This window comes from Hyperoodon ampullatus, assembly GCF_949752795.1.
Source record: "Hyperoodon ampullatus genome assembly, chromosome: 11".
Classification (NCBI taxonomy): domain Eukaryota; kingdom Metazoa; phylum Chordata; class Mammalia; order Artiodactyla; family Ziphiidae; genus Hyperoodon; species Hyperoodon ampullatus.
Genome location: NC_136924.1, coordinates 55,286,006 through 55,307,010, shown reverse-complemented (window position 1 = coordinate 55,307,010; position 21,005 = coordinate 55,286,006). Strand labels below are relative to the sequence as shown.

General features: G+C 39.3%; 1 protein-coding gene across 1 annotated transcript in view; it reads right to left on the bottom strand.

Moving 5' to 3' along the window:
• Positions 1-21,005, bottom strand: part of SPATS2 (spermatogenesis associated serine rich 2) — a 134,728-nt gene that overhangs the window by 64,537 nt on the left and 49,186 nt on the right. Inside the window, exon 2 of the mRNA XM_079715497.1 lies at positions 13,268-13,538. Within this exon, the coding sequence (XP_079571623.1) occupies positions 13,268-13,292 (25 nt within the window). The 5' untranslated portion in view covers positions 13,293-13,538. The remainder of the gene's footprint in view (positions 1-13,267; positions 13,539-21,005) is intronic.

Genomic DNA, 21,005 nt, shown 5'->3' with positions numbered 1-21,005 from the left:
ATTACCTCAAACTTATCCCAGAGCAAACGGGATCACAAGTGCCCCCTCACACCCCAGAAGGCCTTCTATATCAACTGCAGTCCACTTGGCTCCAGGATTTGTCAGCATTCAGCTTCTCAGCTGCTCTATTCTCTTTGCTTCACCCAAGGGACTGCCACTTACATGAGTTATCAACAGAAGTCAAATTCACAGAGACAGAAAGTAGGATGGTGGCTCTCAGGGGCTGGGGGAAGGGAGAATAGGGAGTTACAGTTCAGTGGGTACAGAATTTCAGTTTTACAAGGTAAAAAAAGTTGTGGAGGGGAGGGGAAGAGAGAAACACATAGGTAGCTCTGTATAAGACGAAAAGTACCAAAGGAATTAAGTGATAGCATGGTACCACAGGATAAAAAAATGGTCATTCATGATCAACTACGAAATTTGAGTGAGCTGTTGTAGTATTTCGGAGGTTTAAATATCAAATGTGGAGGTATTTTATAGCTGAATAGTTTTACAAAGGAGAAAAGAGGAAGAGAGAGAACCAAATTTAAATGCAAGATGATGTCGACAAAAAAACACTTATGAATTTGCTCTTATCAGTGTAAATTGATATAGTTAGACACTGATAGGCAAACAGCTTTTATGTCTAGAACAATATTAGCAAACCTGACTGTTAAAAGGAGTCTAACATACCACCCCCAGAAAGAGTGATTCAGAATTTTTTTTTTCCATATCCAGGATGATTCTGATACATGGCTAAGTTTGAGAGACAAAATTATCTGACAAAATCAGTACTCTTAAAATATTTTAAAAATTACAACGTTTGGTCTCACCCTTCTCTAGTCTCTAAAGGCCAATTAGGAATAATATAAGATACACTAGTAACCTGTGGGAATCACAACTAAGCCTATATTCCCAACCTTGGGTTACCCCTAGAGTTGGCTTTCTATAATGCACTGCTGGATTCAGAGATCAGTCAAGAAAATGTAAAAAGTTATGTATATCTATTCCACTATAAATTCACATTATAAACCTGATAGGTTCTCAAATATTTGCCTTAGGTTCTATTCACAGGTTCTTTTGTTTATCTCGTGATTTTCGACACTTAGGTATCCAACAAACAGTATACATAAACCAAGGGTAAGGCCCACAGGAGATTTCTGGCAGAAACATTTTTTACCTAGTTAACTAGTAAGCCACATGAACCAGTAGACTATTTAAGGTCTAAAGACCCACTCTCTGTTGCCACTACTTAACTCAGTGCTAGTCAAACAATCTATGGTAAAGAACTAGTTGTTTTAATTTCTAATCCTTTGATGACCAATGCTTTTATAAAATACAATAAAACTGGGCTGAAGGGCTAGGATGGCATGAGGGGTTCAGCAAGTCCTCTCCTTAAAACGCAAGTATTAAACTGAACAAAACTGCCAAAAACAACCATTTCAGGGCTATGGAAATCAACCAAAGGCACACAAAGAATTACTGAGAACCTGCTAGGGCCTTATGTCAAAACAGTGGAGTCTGTACCCTTTTTGCCTAGGACTGCTTCCATTCTCCTATTCCCAGCTCCCTGGGGAACAATAGCTTTATCAGGGCAGGGCAAACCATGAAAATCAGCAGCTTTACTGCCAAAGAAAGCTACCTTGATCTGGAGAGGAGGGCAAAACCTCATAGCTCCATCAGCTCAAGTGAAGAACTCAGTAGGAAATGAATAGAAAAACTTGCTGCTTTGCTACTCTGAAGCTGGAGTCTTGGTTGGCTGAGTGGTAAACAAACAGGAATTTTTTTTTTTTTTCGGTACGCGGGCCTCTCACTTTTGTGGCCTCTCCCGTTGCGGAGCACAGGCTCCGGACGCGCAGGCTCAGCGGCCATGGCTCATGGGCCCAGCCGCTCCGTGGCATGTGGGATCTTCCCGGACTGGGGCACGAACCTGCGTCCCCTGCATCGGCAGGCGGACTCTCAACCACTGCGCCACCAGGGAAGCCCCAAATAGGAAATTTAACAGGGAAATCCTGGAAATGAAAGAGCCATAGAAAAGCTAGATAGGGAATTCCCTGGCGGTCCAGTGGTTAGGATTCCATGCTTTCACTGCAGAGGGCCCAGGTTCCATCCCCGACTGGGGACCTGATATCCTGCAAGCCACATGGTGCAGCCAAAAAAAAAAAAAAACAGAAAAAAGAAAAGCTAGATAAACTTTCTACTCATCCCTAACTAAATGAGAAACTTTGTACATGTACAGGGGAGACCAGTGGAAAGTAAAAGTCAAAATTGAGAACTGTCTGAATTTTGAATGTGCTCCCCAACCCACATAGATCAATCAACGGAGGATAAGAGTCTATAGGTTTGAGATGTTTGAGCGCAGCTTTGGTCCAAATCAATGGCTGAGCACTAAACACTGCAGACACAGGGACAACCCCTAAAAAAACAAAGCTAAAAAATAAAAATTAGAATTTAAAAATGTGCAGATATACTAGTGGCTGTACACATGGAGGAGGTAGATTCTTCAGTTTTAAGTCCAGGCTAATTCTTTAAATACCCTCAGAAAATTAATACCAATCCAGAGTTAACACAATATATTATCTAAACTATCCACTTTTTTAAAAAGCTTTAAGAAAAGAAAGATTCACTCATATACAGGAAAAAACCCAAACACCTGTCAATAGAAACTTATTCTGAGAGGGTTCAGTTGGTGCACTTAACAAAGACTTCAAAACAGTTAATATAAATATATTCAAAGAATTAAAGGAAAATGGTCATACCAACTCAGCAAATAGAGAATCTCAATAGAGAAATAGAAACTATGAAAAGGAGCTAAAAAGTCTAACTGAAAATACAATACCCAAATGAAAAGCTTACTACATAGACCTAATAGCAGATCTGAGATGGCAGAAGAATCAGTGAAGTTTCAAAGAAATCAACAGATGGGCTTCCCTGGTGGCACAGTGGTTGGGAGTCCACCTGCCAATGCAGGGGACGCGGGTTCGTGCCCCGGTCCGGGAGGATCCCACATGCCACAGAGCGGCTGGGCCTGTGAGCCATGGCTGCTGGGCCTGCGCGTCCGGAGCCTGTGCTCCGCGATGGGAGAGGCCACAACAGTGAGAGGCCCGTGTACCGCAAAAAAAAGAAAAGAAATCAACAGAAATAACAATCTGAAAAGTAGAAAAAAAACAAGAGAAATGAACAAAGCCTCAATCACCTGTGGGATAACACCAAGCTTACCACTATACATATAACAGGATTCCTAGCAGGAGAGGAGAGAGTGAAAGGAGCAGAAAAAAAATTTTTTTGATGAAATTATGGCCAACATTTGATGAAATTCCCAAAAGGGCCATACCAAGCTGTATCACAGTCAAACTGTTAAAGACAAGGAGAAAATCTTAACAGCAACAGTAGAAAAATGACTCATCACAAACAAAGAATAATATGACATATTCAGTGGAATGGCATATTCTAAGTGCTAAAAGAAAAAAAAATGTCCAAGAAGAAGTCTATATCCAGCAAAACTATCCTTCAAAGATGAAGGTTAAAATACAAACATTCCAGAGTTTTTAAAAGGCTAAAAGAATCCATTCCTGTCAGATCTGCCCTACAAGAAAAACTAGAGGAAATTCTTCAGGCTGAAAGGAAATAAAACCAGACAGGAACTCAAATCCAGAGGAAGGAATTAAGGGTACTCAAAATGGTAAATATTTGGGGAAATATAAGAGACTATGGGGACTTCCCTGGTGGTGCAGTGGTCAAGAATCCGCCTGCCAATGCAGGGGACACGGGTCCGAGCCCTGGTCTGGGAAGATTCCACATGCCGTGGAGAAACTAAGCCCGCGAGCCACAACTACTGAGCCCGTGTGCCTCAACTACTGAAGCCCCCGTGCCTAGAGCCCATGCTCCACAACAAGAGAAGCCACCACAATGAGAAGTCTGCGCACCGCAACAAAGAGAATCCCCCGCTCGCCGCAACTAGAGAAAGCCCGCACGCTGCAATGAAGACCCAATACAGGCAAAAATAAATAAGTAAATTAATTAATTAATTAAAAAAAAAAGAGAGACTATGTATATATATTTTTCTCTTTTCTTCTCCAAATTTCTCCCAAAAGTATAAAATTGTTTAAAACAATAAATAACATGATATTGTTAGAATTATCATATATAGTTATATCATACATAGATATAATATATGTGAAAATAATAGTACAAAACAGAAGGAGAAACTGCAGTTTGCTAAGCTGGTTATGAAGCTATTACTGTAAGCCTGGCAAGTGAAGCAATATAGCAGACTATTTAAGGATACCAAATCCCAGTCTGGCACCAAATTCCAGATTTGGTCCTTAGTAGCTCTGAGGCATTGGGGAAATAATTTAATATCCCTGTGCCTCAGTTTCCTCATTTGTAGAATAGAGGTAAGAAAAGTAACTATGTTAGAGGGTATTTTTGTGAGGAAGTAAACAAGGTAATATACATAAACCCTTAGAACTGTGTCTCCAAATATTTTGTGTTAAATAGTATTATTCATGAGATGATATCTAAACAAATAACATATGCATATCTTATTTCTGTACACTGTCATCTCTTGAACTTCAAACACTGCTATGAAATAGAAACGATTACACATGATGCAACTAAGGAGCCCACGTGCTGCAACTAAAGGAGCCAGTGAGCTGCAACTAAGGAGCCCTGGAACCACAACTAAGGAGCATGCCTGCCACAACTAAGGAGCCTGCCTGCCGCAACTAAGACCCGGTGCAACCAAATTAATTAATTAATTAATTTAAAAAAAAGAAACTATTATTATTTCCCATTAAGAGGGAAATGGGTCCCCAATTCAGGTCTTTCTGAGTGAAAATACTCTGTTCATTCTCAACGTGTCTACATCTTCACTCAGGCCAAGGTGGAAGTCACAAGTGACAAGCCTGGCTTGGGTTCCAGCCCTCTGAGGATGAGTCTTGCCTCAGCTTTTGTTTTAATGTCTGCAACAACTGATTATAAATGTTGCTGTGATTCTTGCACGGCTTTGCATGTGTTTTGAAGCCAGTTCCCCAGGCTTGTTTGAAACTCATATTTATTTTACTGCATTTTTAAAAAAATAAGAAACAAACAAATGTTTGGACAACAAACTAGGGCTTATATATTATTCAGTAGAATAGGGAAGGATCCCCTACCTCATCTGGTAGGGAAGGATTAATTTTTTTAAAAACCTCTTTTCAGGATCATGGAAAGCTTCTACTCTTCTGATGTAACCAATTCACAGTCTAGCCAGTAAAGACAGCCTGTTTCTTCACATCCTCTGAAATTCTGGGTTACATCATTTAACATTTGCAAAGCCCATGGGCTAAGCAGTTTCTTATTGTGAGTATAAAAGAGGTTGACTAGCTTGTTATATGTTTATTTATGATTTGCTTTTCATCTTCTGAGAACTGCTTTTTTAAATATATTATCCATTTTTTAAATAGATGATTCGTGTACTTCTTACTGGTCTTGAAGTACTATTTTCAGATTAAGAGTAACATCTCTTAAAAAAAAAAAGAGTGTATATGTATATGTATAACTGATTCACTTTGCTGTATACCTGAAACTAACATTGTAAATCAACTATACTCCAATAAAAATTTAAAACAAAATAAAATAACATTACCCTGTAAAAAGAAGAATAAAACAAAACAAAACGAAACAGGAGGAGAGGCAATGAGGCTATACTAGAACAAAGTTACTGTATTTTACCAGAATTAAGTCAGTATTAGCCTGAAGTAGCTTGTGGTAAGTTAAAGGTGCATATTGCAACCTAGAGCAATCACTAATAAAAGAACTATTTTTAAAATAGCTTTAAAAAAATCAGAGGAGTGACTTCCCTGGTGGTACAGTGGTTAAGAATCTGCCTGCTAACGCAAGGGACATGGGTTCAATCCCTGGTCTGGGAAGAACCCACATGCCGCAGAGCAACTAAGCCCGTGTGCCACAACTATTGAGCCTGTGCGCTAGAGCCTGTGAGCCACAACTACTGAGCTTGAGGGCCACAACTACTGAGCCTGTGTGCTGCAACTACTGAAACCCGCGCACTGACAGCCCATGCTCCGCAACAAGAGAAGCCTCTGCAATGATGAGCCTGCGCACCACAACGAAGAGTAGCCCCTGCTCGCTGCAACTAGAGAAAGCCTGCATGCAGCAATGAAGACCCAACGCAGCCAAAAAAAAAAAAAAAAAAAATCAGAGAAATTAAAACACACTAAAAAATATGTTTAACACAAAAGAAGGAAATAAAGGAGTAACAAAGGAATAAAAATGAGACATATAGAAAACAACAGATGGCAGGCATAAACCCAATCATACTGATAAATAATTTAAATGTGAAGGACTAAATAATCAAAAGGTAGAGTTGTTAGACAAGATAAAAAGTAAGATCTTACTATATGGTGCCTACAAGAGACACTGTTTAGACTCCAAGACACAAACAGATTGAAAGTAAAAGGATGAAAAATATATTCCCTGCAAACAGTAACTGTAAGAGAGCTGGAACAGCTATATTACTAGCAGAAAAACTAAAAGTTTAAAGATATTACTAGAGATAAAAAAGAACATTTTGTAATGATAAGAAAACCAATACATCAGCAGAATATAACAATTATTAATCTATATACACTTAATAATAGAGTCCTAAAATATGTGAATTAAAAACTGACAGAATAGAAAGGAACAATACACAATTCAACAATTACAGCTGAAGACTTCTATACTTTTCTCTTAGTAAATGACAGAACAACTAAACAGAAAATTAGTAAGGATATAGATGACTTGAACATCATGATCACCCAACCTAACTGACATAGATAGAACACTCTACCCAACAACAAATCAATACACATTCTTTTAAAGCACACATGGCATATTCTCCAGAATGAATCATATACTAGACAAACACATCACAAGAATGGAAAACTACAGACCAATATCTCTCATGAATACAGGTGTAGAAATCTATGACAAAGTATTAGCAAACAGAAACCAGTAACATAAAAAAAGATACATACTATGACCAAGTGGGATTCATACCAGGAATGCAGAATTGGTTTAACATATGAAAATTAATTAATATAATGCTCTATATAAATAAAGGACAAAAACACATGATCATAACAATAGATCAGAGTTTCTCAACTTCAGCAGTATTGACACTTTAAATAAAGCCAAGCACATCTTTGTTGTGTGGAGATGTCCTGTGCAGTGCAGAATGTTTACAGCATCCTGGACCTAAATCCACTAGATGCCAATAGAACCCTAGCCCCAAACTGTGACCACTAAAAATGTCTCCAGACATTGCCAAATATCCCCTAGGCGGCAAATCATCCCTGTTTGAGAACCACTGAAATAGATACATAAAAAACATCTGACAAAATCCCAATACCCATTCATGTAAAAACTCAGCAAGGTGCAAGATAAGAAGAGAGGAACATCTTCAAACGGATAAAGGGCATCTAGGAAAAACCTACAGGTAACATCCTACTTAATGGTAAAAGACTAAATGCTTCTCCTCAAGAGTGAGAACAAGGCAAAGATGCCTGCCCTCACACTTCTTTGCAACAATGTACTGGAAGTTCAAGCCCATGCAAAAGGCAAGAAAAAAGAAATTACGGTCATCTAGAATGGAAGAGAGGAGGAAAACGAACTTTATTCACAGAGGACATAGCATTATATATTGAAAATCTAAGTTATCTACTAAAAGCTACTTGAACTAATAAGTGAGTTTAACAACAACAAAAATCAAATGTCTCCCTCACAACAGCATCAAAAAGAATAAATTACTGGGACTTCCCTGGTGACACAGTGGTTAAGAATCCGACTTCCAATTCAGGGGATGCGGGTTCAAGCCCTGGTCAGGGAACTAGATCCCATATGCATGCCTCAACTAAGAGTTCGCATGCCACAACTAAGGAGCTGGTGAGCTGCAACTAAGGAGCCTACCTGATGCAACTAAGACCTGGTGCAACCAAAATAAAAAATAAAAAAAAGAATAAATTACTTAGGAATAAACTCAACAAAGGAACTGCAAGGTCTGTTCGCTTAAATCTATAAACCATTACGGACAGAAAGTAGATCTAAATAAATGTAGAGATATGCTACATTCATGAATTGAAAGACTCACTATTGTTAAGATAACAATTCTCCACAAATTGATCTATTGATTAATGCAATCTCTATCAGATTCCAAGCAGATATTTTTGTATGAATTGACAAGCTGATTCTAAATTTCTAAGGAAACATAAAGAAACCAGGATAGCCAATAAAGCTTTGGGGGAAAAAAGGTTGGAGGATTTACTCTACACCTTACTTATTATACTATACTTTTTTTTTTTTACTATACTTTAAGAAAAGATAAACTGGATTTTATCAAAATTTAAAACTTTCACTTTTAAAAAGACACCATTGGGAATTCCCTGGCAGCCCAGTAGTTAGAACTCTGCACTTTCACTGCCAAGGGACCGGGTTCGATCCCTCGTCGGGAAACTAAGATCCCACAAGCCGCATGGTGCGGGTGTGGGTGCGGGGGGGCAGTGGGGGGAGCGGTGGGAAGACACCATTAAGAAAATGAAAAAACAAATCACAGACTGGGAAAATATATAAATATATTTGCAAATCATGTACCTGATAATGGACTTGTATTCAGAATAAAAAGTTCTTACAACTATAAATGGAGTATAACCTTTAAAAATTGTGAATCACTGTTGTACACCTGAAATTTATATAATATTATAAATCAACTATACCTCAATTAAAAAAATTGTGGTGGGGGAGAAGACCTACAACCCAGTTTGTAAAAATGAATAAAGAATTTAAATAGACATTTCACCCAAAAAGATATACAAATGGCTAATAATCACATGAAGAAATAGTCAACATTATTAGTCATTAAGGAAGTACAAATCAAAACCACAATGAAATATCAGTACACACCTAGTAAAATAGCTGTAATAAAAAAGACACCATACCAAGTGTTGGCACGGATATGAAGCATCCAAAACCAACATCTATTGCTGGTGGGATTATAAAATGGTCAGCCACTTTGGAAAACAGTCTGGCATGGCAATTTCTTTGAAAATTAACCAATTCTGCTCCTAGGTATTTCTCCAAGAGAAACAAAAACATGTCCACACAAAGACTTGTAAGCAAATGTTCTTAATTTATAATTATTCATAATAGTCAAGACTGGAAATAATCCAAATGAATAATCAACTGGTAAATGGATAAACAAAATGTGATATAACCTGTGATATTGTAGTATAATAAGAAATAGATATTTTGGTCTTCATCCCCAGTTCCTGGCTAAGTACTTCTAAAACCTTTGTAACTCCCTAAGCAATAAAGGTGCTAGGAGCATCTTTTGTTCTAATATTTGGTATTTGACTCCAGTTCCTAAGAGATCATAAATGCCTTGAAATTTCCTGCGTGATAGGAGCGTCTTTAGTTCTAATGAAGCAACTTGGTGGGTTCCTGGACAGCTTCAGGGTGGGGGCATGGTCACCAGAAAGATCAAGCCATAATTAAGGCTTGGAACTTTCAGCCCCACCCCCATCCATTGGGTAAGGGAAAAGAGAGGAGTTAGAGATGAGTTAATAATACTCAATCACATTTATGTGATAAAACCTTGAAAAAAATCTCTGAAGTATGGGGTTCAGAGAGCTTCCAGGTTAGTGAACCCATCCATGTGCTAGGAGGGTAGTACACCTCAACTTCACGGAGACAGAATCTCCTGCACTGGGGACCCTTCCATACCTCACCCTATATACCTCTTCATCTGGCTGTTCATCTGTATTCTTTATCACATTCTCTTTTATGTATATAAACCAGTAAAAGTAGTAAGTGTTTCCCTGAGTTCTGTGAGCATTATAGCAAATTACTGAACCTGAGGAGGGAGTCGTGGAAACCACCCGTTTGTAGCTAAGTTGGACAGAGGGGTGGATAACTTGGGAATCCACTACTCGTGACTGGTGTCTGAAGTGGGAGCAGTCTTGAGGGACTGAGCCCTTAACCTGTGGGATCTAACGCTAACTCCAAGTAGACAGTGTCAGAATTGAATTGGATTGTAGGGACACCCAGCTGGTATCAGAGAATTGGTCAATGTGGGAAGAACATCCACACTTCTGGTCACACAAACATCATGAGTAGCAGAGTGTAAAAAGAAACAGGGTTTTTCCTTTTTATGCCTTAACGCTACTCAGAAGTAAAAAGGGGCAAGCTACTGATACATTAAAAAAACATTAAGGAACCTCAAAAACATTGCACTGAGTGAAAGAAACCAGACACAAAACCATATTGTATTAATCTGTTTATATGAAATCTCTAGAAAAGGCAAAGCTAAAGACACAGAAAGTAGATCAGTGTTTGCCTGGGGTTGAAAGCAGGAATTGATTGTAAACAGGTAAGAGTAAACTTTTGGGGGTGAGGAAGGTGTTTTAAAATAGTATTGTGGTGATGGTTGTGCAACTGCATAAATTTACTAAAAACAGGGTATTCCCTGGCAGTCCAGTGGTTAGGACTCAGTGCTTTCACTGCTGAGGGCCTGGGTTCAATCCCTGGTTGGGGAACTAGGATCCTGTAAGCCTCACGGCGAGGCCAAAAATTTTTTTTTTACTAAAAATAATAACATTGTCCATTTATAACTGATGAATTTTATAGTATTTAAATTATACCTCAATAAAACTGTTTTGAAAGGGTTTGGACGTTACAGCACTGTCAAATCACTATAAAAGAGTTTCTAGGGACTTCCCTGGGGGGTCCAGTGGTTGCGACTTCACCTTCCAGGGGGTGCTGGTTCAATCCCTGGTCGGGGAGCTAAGATCCCACATGCCTCGCGGCCAAAAAAACAAAACATAAAACAGAAGCAATATTGCAATAAATTCAATAAAGACTTTAAAAATGGTCCATATAAAAAAAAAGTTTCTAAACAGTCTCCATTTTAAAATATTTCTCTAGTTCACAGATCATACTTTGAGAAGCACTGATCTGACTTCTGCTAAGTGTTGGCTAAAAGGCTTGGAGCAATCAATAGCTGCAGCTGAAATTGACCTTAATTTAAGGCATACAAGTTTAACTCCACTAAATATTTCATTAAATAAGAAATTTACCAGTATTACTGATATAGGAAACTATGGAAACATGGTCTACTGTGGAATAAAAACATAACTCATTACAAAATGACACTTAGTAAATGAGCTGTCACTAGAGAACAGAAACTACCACAGTATCTATATTTTTAATGTATTTTAACTAAGCTGATAAAGTCAGTATAATTATTTGGACTAATAAAACCCAAAACTATGAAATTTTAAATATATAAATGAATTAAATGAGATAGAATTTTATAAATATTTTGTATTTTGGGGGGTTCAAATATCAGTTATATATATGTATATATTTGTTTCAGAGAACGTCCTAACAACATATAAGCTTTCTTTTGTTTCAACTAAGTGTAAATCTGGGCTACATTCAATCGAAATTTGTTAGCACTTAATGCCTATGATGTGATCTAAAATTTATATTCATTTTACAGCAACTGGATAGCAGTTATAGAAAGCAATGATACTTTTTTTATAGCTCTGGAACAACACAGGCATGAAATAAACAAAGACTCTATAGTTTTTAAAAGGTCAAAGCAATCTGAAGTTAACTTTTTTAGGAAAAATTAAATGTTAAACTTTTTAGATGAAATTTTAAAAACTTTTCAGTTGATAAATCTCACTCCACAGAAGAGTTCAGCTTCTTTAGTAATCTAACCATTCCTTAGATCTCAGATTTTCTTTATACAGGTTTTCTATACAACGAAACTACAGCTTTCAAAACCACAAGGAGCTGTGGTATATTGTTTTCTTATAATGAGATTTTTGATTTGGCCAGTCAAAATTAAGTTTAAAAGCACTTCCTTCAACCTAAATGTCCATCAACAGATGAATGGATAAAAAAGATGTGACACACACACACACACACACACACACACACAAATGGAATACTACTCAGCCATTAAAAAAAGAATGAAATAATGTCATTTGCAGCAACATGGATGGACCTAGAGATTATCATACTAAGTGAAGTTAAGTCAGAGAAAGACAAATAGCGTATGATATCACTTATATGTAGAATCTAAAAAAATGATACAATGAACTTATTTACAAAACATAAATAGACTCATATACGTAGAAAACTAACTTATGGTTACCAAAGGGGATAGTGGTGGGGAGAGATAAATTAGGAGTTTGGGATTAACAGATATACACTACTATACCTATGAAACAGGTAAACAACAGGGCCTAATTATAGCACAGGGAACTATACGCAATATCTTATAATAACCTAATGGAAAAGAATAGTAGGTATGCATGTGTGTGTGTGTGTCTGTATATACCTGAATCACTCTGCTGTACACTTGACACTAACACAACATTGTAAATAAACTATACTCAATTAAAAAAATTTTTTAAAGCATTTCCTTCATATTTAACGTGAGACCTGGGTCTACAGCTTTGTTTTGAATTAAAGAACATTAACTTTAAATTGAAAATTAAATTGAGTGAGCAGAAAAAAATCCAGGATAGCTATGGTCATTCTTTTAACAAACATATTCCAGTTATGTGTGACAGTTCTAGTGCTATTTGTCCCTTTACATTTTCGCAGCTATTCTTGGAAAGCTGAAAAAGTGACTTCATAGTCTTTGTTGTCCCTTCCTCCTTATAACTACTCTTGATATTTCTCGACTCTTTGCAACTTATATTTTACTTTATACAAAAAGCTAGAGTCATAATCCCAGAAGGAAAGCTAAAGAAGGAATCGATGACTAGAAGCATTTACTCTTGCTTCATTTCCTGCCTCCGAAGAAACATCAACTCACAGGATATAGAATATCCTGTAGTAAGTTATCTCCTACACCTTATAACATATGTTCACTCTCCAAAAAGTGCACTTTCAAGATGCATTTGGCTTTCCTAAAAGTATATTAATAAGTTTATAAGAGTAGAAAGCAATTGTTATATGAATTAATTCCCAAACTAGTAACACAAAAAGCTATAATCTAATATCCACAAATCCTTAGGTAGTTAAAGGCACAACAGATAAAGCTGTGAATGTTCCATACTCTTCTAAAATTAATTGCAGTCATGACAGAAAGATAAGTTATAACTATCAGTAGTATTGCACTAGGTGAGGAAAAGCATAACATCACTCAAAACACTCAAAACTATGTACAGATAGAAATGGTGAACAATACTCCACAACTATGCTTTTAACAATTTATGCCCACATGGAATCTTACCCTTCTGGTTTTGTTTCCTAGACATTTCAGGTTTTTTTAATCTCAAAAAACACAGAAGAAAAGTATCCTTTTGCCTCGTCTTGGTTCTGATTGTAGTGATCTCTGATTTAAAAACAGGCAACAGAAGGCTGTAGTTGGAGGTGATAAATATAAAAATCCTGGTTATTCGAAATTCTGTTCACTAGCTGTCAATCTCCTTTTCTTCTCTCGTACCAACTTCTTGTCAGGAAATCTCATTGCAGACATTCATGTCTCTTTTTCCAGGGAGATTCTGGGGGGAAAACACACACACACACACATATTCACTATTACAGTAACAGTTGTAGAAAATTTCTAAGAGATATCCACAGGCTTTATTTTATACTTTTTCTTTTTTTTTTTTTTTGGCGTTACGCGGGCCTCTCACTGTTGTGGCCTCTCCCGTTGTGGAGCACAGGCTCCGGACGTGCAGGCTCAGCAGCCATGGCTCACGGGCCCAGCCGCTCCGCGGCATGTGGGATCTTCCCAGACCGGGGCACGAACCCGCGTCCCCTGCATCGGCAGGCGGACTCTCAACCACTGCGCCACCAGGGAAGCCCTATTTTATACTTTTTCTAAATGAAACTAGTTATTAAAAGAAAGTACTCTAGAAAGAATATAGTTATAAAAAGCAATATTTTAATTAACACATTTTAAATCAACTATACTTCATTTAAAAAAAAAGTTTCTCAAAAAATTAGAAATCACTGTAAACCTTAAAAAAAAGCAATATTTTGCCCTTTAAGAAACTTTAATCTTAGAATCAAACCAACTTCTTAGTTCAGAAAGCATGTTTTCTTACTCTTCTTAGCTTGTATCTAACTCAAAATCTTATCCCCAACCTAAGTGTCCATAAAAAGGAACGTAACAGGTAGATGGACCTAAAGTCTGTCATACAGAGTGAAGTAAGTCAGAAAGAGAAAAACAAATACCGTATGCTAATGCACATATATGGAGTCTAAAAAAACGGTACTGCTGAACCTAGTGGCAGGGCAGGAATAAAGACGCAGATGTAGAGAATGGACTTGAGGACGTGGAGCGGGGAAGGGGAAGCTGGGACAAAGTGCGAGAGTAGCACTGACATAAATACACTACCAAATGTAAAATGGATGGCTAGTGGGAAGCTGCTGCATCACACAGGGAGATCAGCTCGATGCTCTGTGATGACCTAGAGGGGTGGGACAGGGATGATGGGAGGGAGACGCAAGAGGGAGGGTACATGGGGATATATGTATACTTACAGCTGATTCACTTTGTTGTACAGCAGAAACTAACACAACATTATAAAGCAATTATACTCCAATAAAGATATAAAAAAAAACTTATCCCCATCTATGCTTCACAGACTAAAATAATTACTTCTTATCATTCCCTAAGATCTCTCTTACCACCTGCACTTCCTATCCAAATCAAGGGTCTTTTCTCTTCTTCTAGAATTTCCTTTATCTAACTGCTCCTCAGGTTTCCCAGCTTACATATAGTTGCAAGACACTTGGGATGGGAAGGGGGTGAGTGCGGAGGGGAGAGGATAAGGGGAATTTAATAAGGAAAACTGAAACATCAAAATTTGGATTAGTCAATACTACAGAAGGCTTTTATAAGTTGCAAAGATACAAATGCTTTTTTTTCCATATTACTGAACATTTAAAAAGTACATGTCCAGGCTTCCCCAGTGGCGCAGTGGTTGAGAGTCCACCTGCCGATGCAGGGGACACGGGTTTGTGCCCTGGTCCAGGAAGATCCCACATGCCGCAGAGCGGCTGGGCCCATGAGCCATGGCCGCTGAGCCTGCGCGTCCAGAGCCTGTGCTGCACAGCGGGAGAGGCCACAACAGTGAGAGGCCCGCGTACTGAAAAAAAAAAAAAAAAAAATACATGTCCAGGGACTTCCCTGGTGGTGCAGTGGTTAAGAATCCGCCTGCCAATGCAGGGGACACGGGTTCGAGCCCTGGTCTGGGAAGATCCCACATGCCGCGGAGCAACTAAGTCCACGCGCCACACTACGGAGCCTGCGCTCTAGAGCCCACGAACCACAACTACTGAGCCCACGTGCCACAACTACTGAAGCCCGTGTGCCTAGAGCCCGTGCTCCGCAACAAGAGAAGCCACTGCAGTGAGAAGCCCACGCACCACAACCAAGAGTAGCCCCCGCTTGCTGCAACTAGAGAAAGCCTGTGTGCAGCAACGAAGACCCAACGCAGCCAAATAATAAAGAAATTAAAAAAAAAAAAATACATGTCCAAGATTTCTGGGTAAAGAAAGCATGAGGAGGATCATAGAACTCTTATACCTGGACACCTGATAGGATAAACATTTTAAAAAATGCAACCCAAGAAGGAAATGAGAGTGACCTTATATGAAATACTTTCCAACGTGGAAGGAGGAGAATGAAAGGGACAGTCATGGGTAAGTTTAAAAAAAAAAATCCATCAAGAGTAAGAGCCTCTTAGGGAATTCCCTGGTGGCCCAGTTGTTAGGACTCCGCGCTTTCACTGCCATGGGCCTGGGTTCAATTATTGGTCGGGGAATTGAGATCCCGCAAGCCGCACAGTGTGGGGGGAAAAAAAACTCTATAAACCACTATGGGACCTCAGGAAAAGGAGGCTGAACCTCTGGGGTTTGTCATCTTCCAGGGCATTAAGCCACATTGGGAGAATCTGCCAAAGCTTATGTTAATACATGGAATTTACCACTGGATAAAGTAGGCCTGATAGAAAACATTTTATGAGATTTTAGGAAAAAGAACAGAATTCAAATCACCAAAAATGATTAAACTCTTCAATGGCAAGCTCTTCTCTATCTTCATGCCCTTAGCTTGAAAAGAGGATGAAAGCAACAATCAACCACTAACCATAGCTGATAAGCAAGACTGGGTGGGGATAGGCCTCAAATTAGGTGGGAAACATACCAAGGATATTTCAACGATCTCTGTCAAACAAAAGGTATAAACAGAACTGTTCCACATAAAACATAAAGAAGATCAATAAAAATGACACAGCAACTATAAAATCTCCAATAACAAAAGAGAAAGACAATGAGAGAGAAGAAATTACTACGCAGCAGATGAAGAATCCAACCTGGAAAACAATCTAATCCCACAAAACCAAAAGCAGATTCTCCCTTGAATACTTATTTGAATACTTCAAATAAGAATTTAGATACAGGGCTTCCCTGGTGGTGCAGTTGTTAAGAATCTGCCTGGCAATGCTGGGGACATGGGTTCAAGCCCTGGTCCAGGAAGATCCCACATGCCACGGAGCAACTAAGTTCATGTGCCACAACTACTGAGCCTGAGCTCTAGAGCCTGTGAGCCACAACTACTGAGTCCTCAGGCCACAACTGCTGAAACCCACACGCCTACAGCCCGTGTGCCACAACAAGAGAAGCCACCGCAATGAGAAGCCCTCACACTGCAACGAAGAGTAGTCCCCCCTCACAGCAGCTAGAGAAAGCCCACGCACAGCAATGAAGACCCAACGCAGCGAAAAAAACAAATAAATAAAACAAATAGGGCTTCCGTGGTGGCGCAGTGGTTGAGAATCTGCCTGCTAGCAGGTTCGAGCCCTGGTCTGGGAAGATCCCACATGCCGTGGAGCAACTAGGCCCGTGAGCCACAACTACTGAGCCTGCGCGTCTGGAGCCTGTGCTCCTCAACAAGAGAGGCCGCGACAGTGAAAGGCCCGCGCACGCACACCGCGATGAAGAGTGGCCCCTGCTTGCCACAACTAGAGAGAGCCCTTGCACAGAGGCGAAGACCCAGCACAGCCACAAAAAAAAAAAATAAATAAATTTATAAAAAACCACTGAATCTTTAAAAAAAATAAATTAATTAATTAAAAAAAAAAGAATTTAGATACCATAAAATAAGAGCTAGGAAATAAATGAAAGAATGATTAAGAATAAATAGAATGAAAAGAAAGATGTCTGCAAAGCTGAAGAAAACCTGAAAAACAAAACACCACAATTAAAGATTCAATAAGATATCAGAAATAGCAAGAAACAGAAGAGATACAGAGAAAACAGAATGAATGGAGTGGAGAAAGCCTTTCAGAATTAAAAATAAAACCATATTAAAGCAATTAGAAGACAATATTAGAACATAAAAATGATCCAATCTAAGGATAATTAGAATAAATATAATAAACTCAGAAAACATAGGACTCAATAAAGGGAACAGAAAAAACATTCACAGATAATATACAGGAAAATTCCCTTAAAATAAGGGACCAGTATCATTCACTCCCCACTGCCAATCCATCAGAAGAAATCGTATCTGTTCTACCTTTTGCATACACCAGAACTGGACCGCTTCTTACCATCTCCACTTGTTACCACCCTTATCTAAGCCACAATCATTTCTTACCTGCATTGATATAATCAAGACTGCAATAGTCTCCTAACTGGCATCCTGAGCCTTCTATTCTGCCACTCTCTGGCTTCTATTTCACATAGCTGCTTTTAAAATTATAAGACATTATGTCCCAACTCCACTGTTCAAATCCCTCCAGCAGTTCCCCATTTCATTCACGGTAAAAGGCAGAGTCCTTAGAGTGGCCTAAAAGGTCTTATCTGCTCTAACACCCTGTCCCCATCCTCGCTTTATCTCTCTGACCTCACGTCCTACTACTCTTCCTCTTAGGTACTCCACACCAGCCACACTGGCCTCCTTACTGTCCCTTTTATAACTTAGATATGTTCTCACCTTAAGGCCCTTAAGGTGTTGCCTATGCCAGGAATGTTCTTCCCCTAGATATCTACATGGACTACTTCCTCACCTCCTTCAGGTCTTTTCTCAAATGTTACCTTCTCTGTGGTTATTCATGAGAAACTACTGAACTTGGGGTAAGAACAGAGAGAGTCTGTGGCATTATTGCCTAAAGCTACTCCCATCCCCAGAAGTCAGTGGGAAAGGTAGTTCTACCAAGGTGGCGAAAGCCATGAAAACCAGCAGCTTCACTGACAGAGAGGACTGACTTGATTTAAAGCAAAGCACAGAAAAACCCCACGCCTAACTGCATTGTCAGTAAGAGTGTGCATTCTTGGTGGCAAATGAAAAAGCAAGACCAAGGGCTCAGCTAGCCTGAGGTTGCTGTCATAGTGCAAGCAATGAACCAGCAGACTAGATAGAAATTAAAAAAGGAAATCTGGAAATGAAACTTAAGGGACCTTGATAAATGCTCTACACATCTGCACTGGAGAGATTGGAAAGGGTCCACCAGGAGCCTGCATACACAGGCAGAAAAGACACAAAAGGGCCCAGTGGAAAGTAAAAGTTAGGGCAGACTTTTAAACTGTCTGAACTTTTTTTTTTTTTTTTTTTTTGCGGTACGCGGGCCTCTCACTGTTGTGGCCTCTCCCGCTGTGGAGCACAGGCTCCGGACGCGCAGGCTCAGCGGCCATGGCTCACGGGCCCAGCCGCTCCGCGGCATGTGGGATCTTCGCGGACCGGGGCACGAACCTGTGTCCCCTGCATCGGCAGGCGGACTCTCAACCACTGTGCCACCAGGGAAGCCCAAACTGTCTGAACTTTGAAGGAGCTTCCCCAACACACACAATGATCAGCAGAGAGAGGAAGCCTTACTGGCTCAAGGTGTTTAGCACAATCTTTGACCAATCATTAACTGACCACTAAGCAATGCAGATACAGGTGTCACTCCAGGAAGCCAAACTTAAAAATTAAAACAGAAATTAAAAAAACAAAAACAAAACTGAGCAGATATCAGCAGTCACACACCAAGGAGAAAGATTCTACAGATTGAGTCCAGGCAAGTTACTTAAAAAACAACAATAATAACAAAGCAACAACAACCCTCGAAAGGGAAAAAAATCAGAATCCAAAATTGCTACAACATATTATGTAAAATGTCCACAGTTTCAACAAAAATTTATGAGATGTAAAGATGCTAGAAACTGTGACCCAAACTGAGAAGGGAAAAAAGACCCCATGTGATTGCAAACATCCCTGTGTAGGCTCAATGCCAGACTTAGCAAACACAGACATCAAAGTGCTTTAAAAGACTACAGAAAATTATATGAACAATGCCTTAAACAGATAGAAAATCTCAACAAAAAGCAGAAATCATAAAAAAAGAGCCAAATGGAACTCTAGAGTTGAATACTAGAGCAGAATAAAAAATAAACCTGGGGCTTCCCTGGTGGCGCAGTGGTTGAGAATCTGCCTGCTAATGCAGGAGACACGGGTTCGAGCCCTGGTCTGGGAGGATCCCACATGCCGCGGAGCAACTAGGCCCGTGAGCCACAACTACTGAGCCTGCGCGTCTGGAGCCCGTGCTTTGCAACAAGAGAGGCCGCGATAGTGAGAGGCCCGCGCACCGCAATGAAGAGTGTCCCCCGCTTGCCACAACTAGAGAAAGCCCTCGCACAGAAACGAAGATCCAACACAGCAAAAATAAATAAATTAATATCCTTCTTTAAAAAAAAAAAAAAAAATAAATAAAAATAAAAAAAAAAATAAACCTGAAGAAAGAGCAATAGAAATTATCTAATCTGAAGAGAGAGAAAAGAATAAAGAAAAACAAACAGAGCCTTAAAGACCTGTGGAACAACTGTACCAACATACACGAATTAGGAGTTCCAGAAGAAGTGGAGAGAAAGGATAGAAAGTGACCAAAAATAATACAAACTGATTTTTTAAATTAATCTACACATTAAGAAGCTCAATGGGGCTTCCCTGGTGGCACAGTGGTTAAGAGTCCGCCTGCCGATGCAGGGGACACGGGTTCGTGCCCCGGTCCGGGAAGATCCCACATGCCGCGGAGCGGCTGGGCCTGTGAGCCATGGCCGCTGAGCCTGTGTGTCCGGAGCCTGTGCTCCGCAACGGGAGAGGCCACAACAGTGAGAGGCCCGCGTACCGCAAAAAAAAAAAAAAAAAAAAAAAAAGAAGCTCAATGAACCACAACTACAAAAACACAGAAATCCGTACCTAGACATGTAGTAAAATTGATGAAAGCCCCAAACAGAAAATCTTGGGAGTAGTAAGAAAAAAACAACCCATTATTTACAGGGAAGCAAAGATATAACTAGTGGCTAACTTCTCATTAGAAACAAGGGAGGCTAGAAGGCAGCGAGATGACATATTCAAAATGCTGAAAGGAAATATTGTCAAGCAAGAATTCTGTATCCAGATAGCTAAACTGTCTTTCAAAACTGAAGGTGAAATAAAGACATCCCCAATAACTTAGAGAATCCACTGACATCAGCTGGTAGCTTGAATCTACACAAAGAAATGAAGAGCACTGGAAAAAGTAAATATATGGGTAAATATAAAAGAATGCATTTTAAAAATTTTATTCTCTCATACAGAGTGAAGTCAGAAAGAGAAAAACAAATATCGTATATTAACGCATATATGTGGAATCTGAAAAAAATTGGTATAGATGATCTTAATTACAAAGCAGAAATAGAGACCCAGACGTAGAGAACAAACGTATGGATACCAAGGGGCAAATGGGGGCGGGGGGTTGGATGAATTGGGAAATTGAGGCTGACTATTGATAGTATGTATAAAATAGATAAGTAATGAGAACGTACTGTATAGCACAGGGAACTCTACTCAATGCTCTGTGGTGACCTAAATGAGAAGGAAATCCAAAAAAGAGGGCCTATATATAAATATACACACACGTATAGCTGATTCACTTCTCTGTACAGTATAAACTAACACAATACTGTAAAGCAACTATACTCCAATAAAAAAAGAA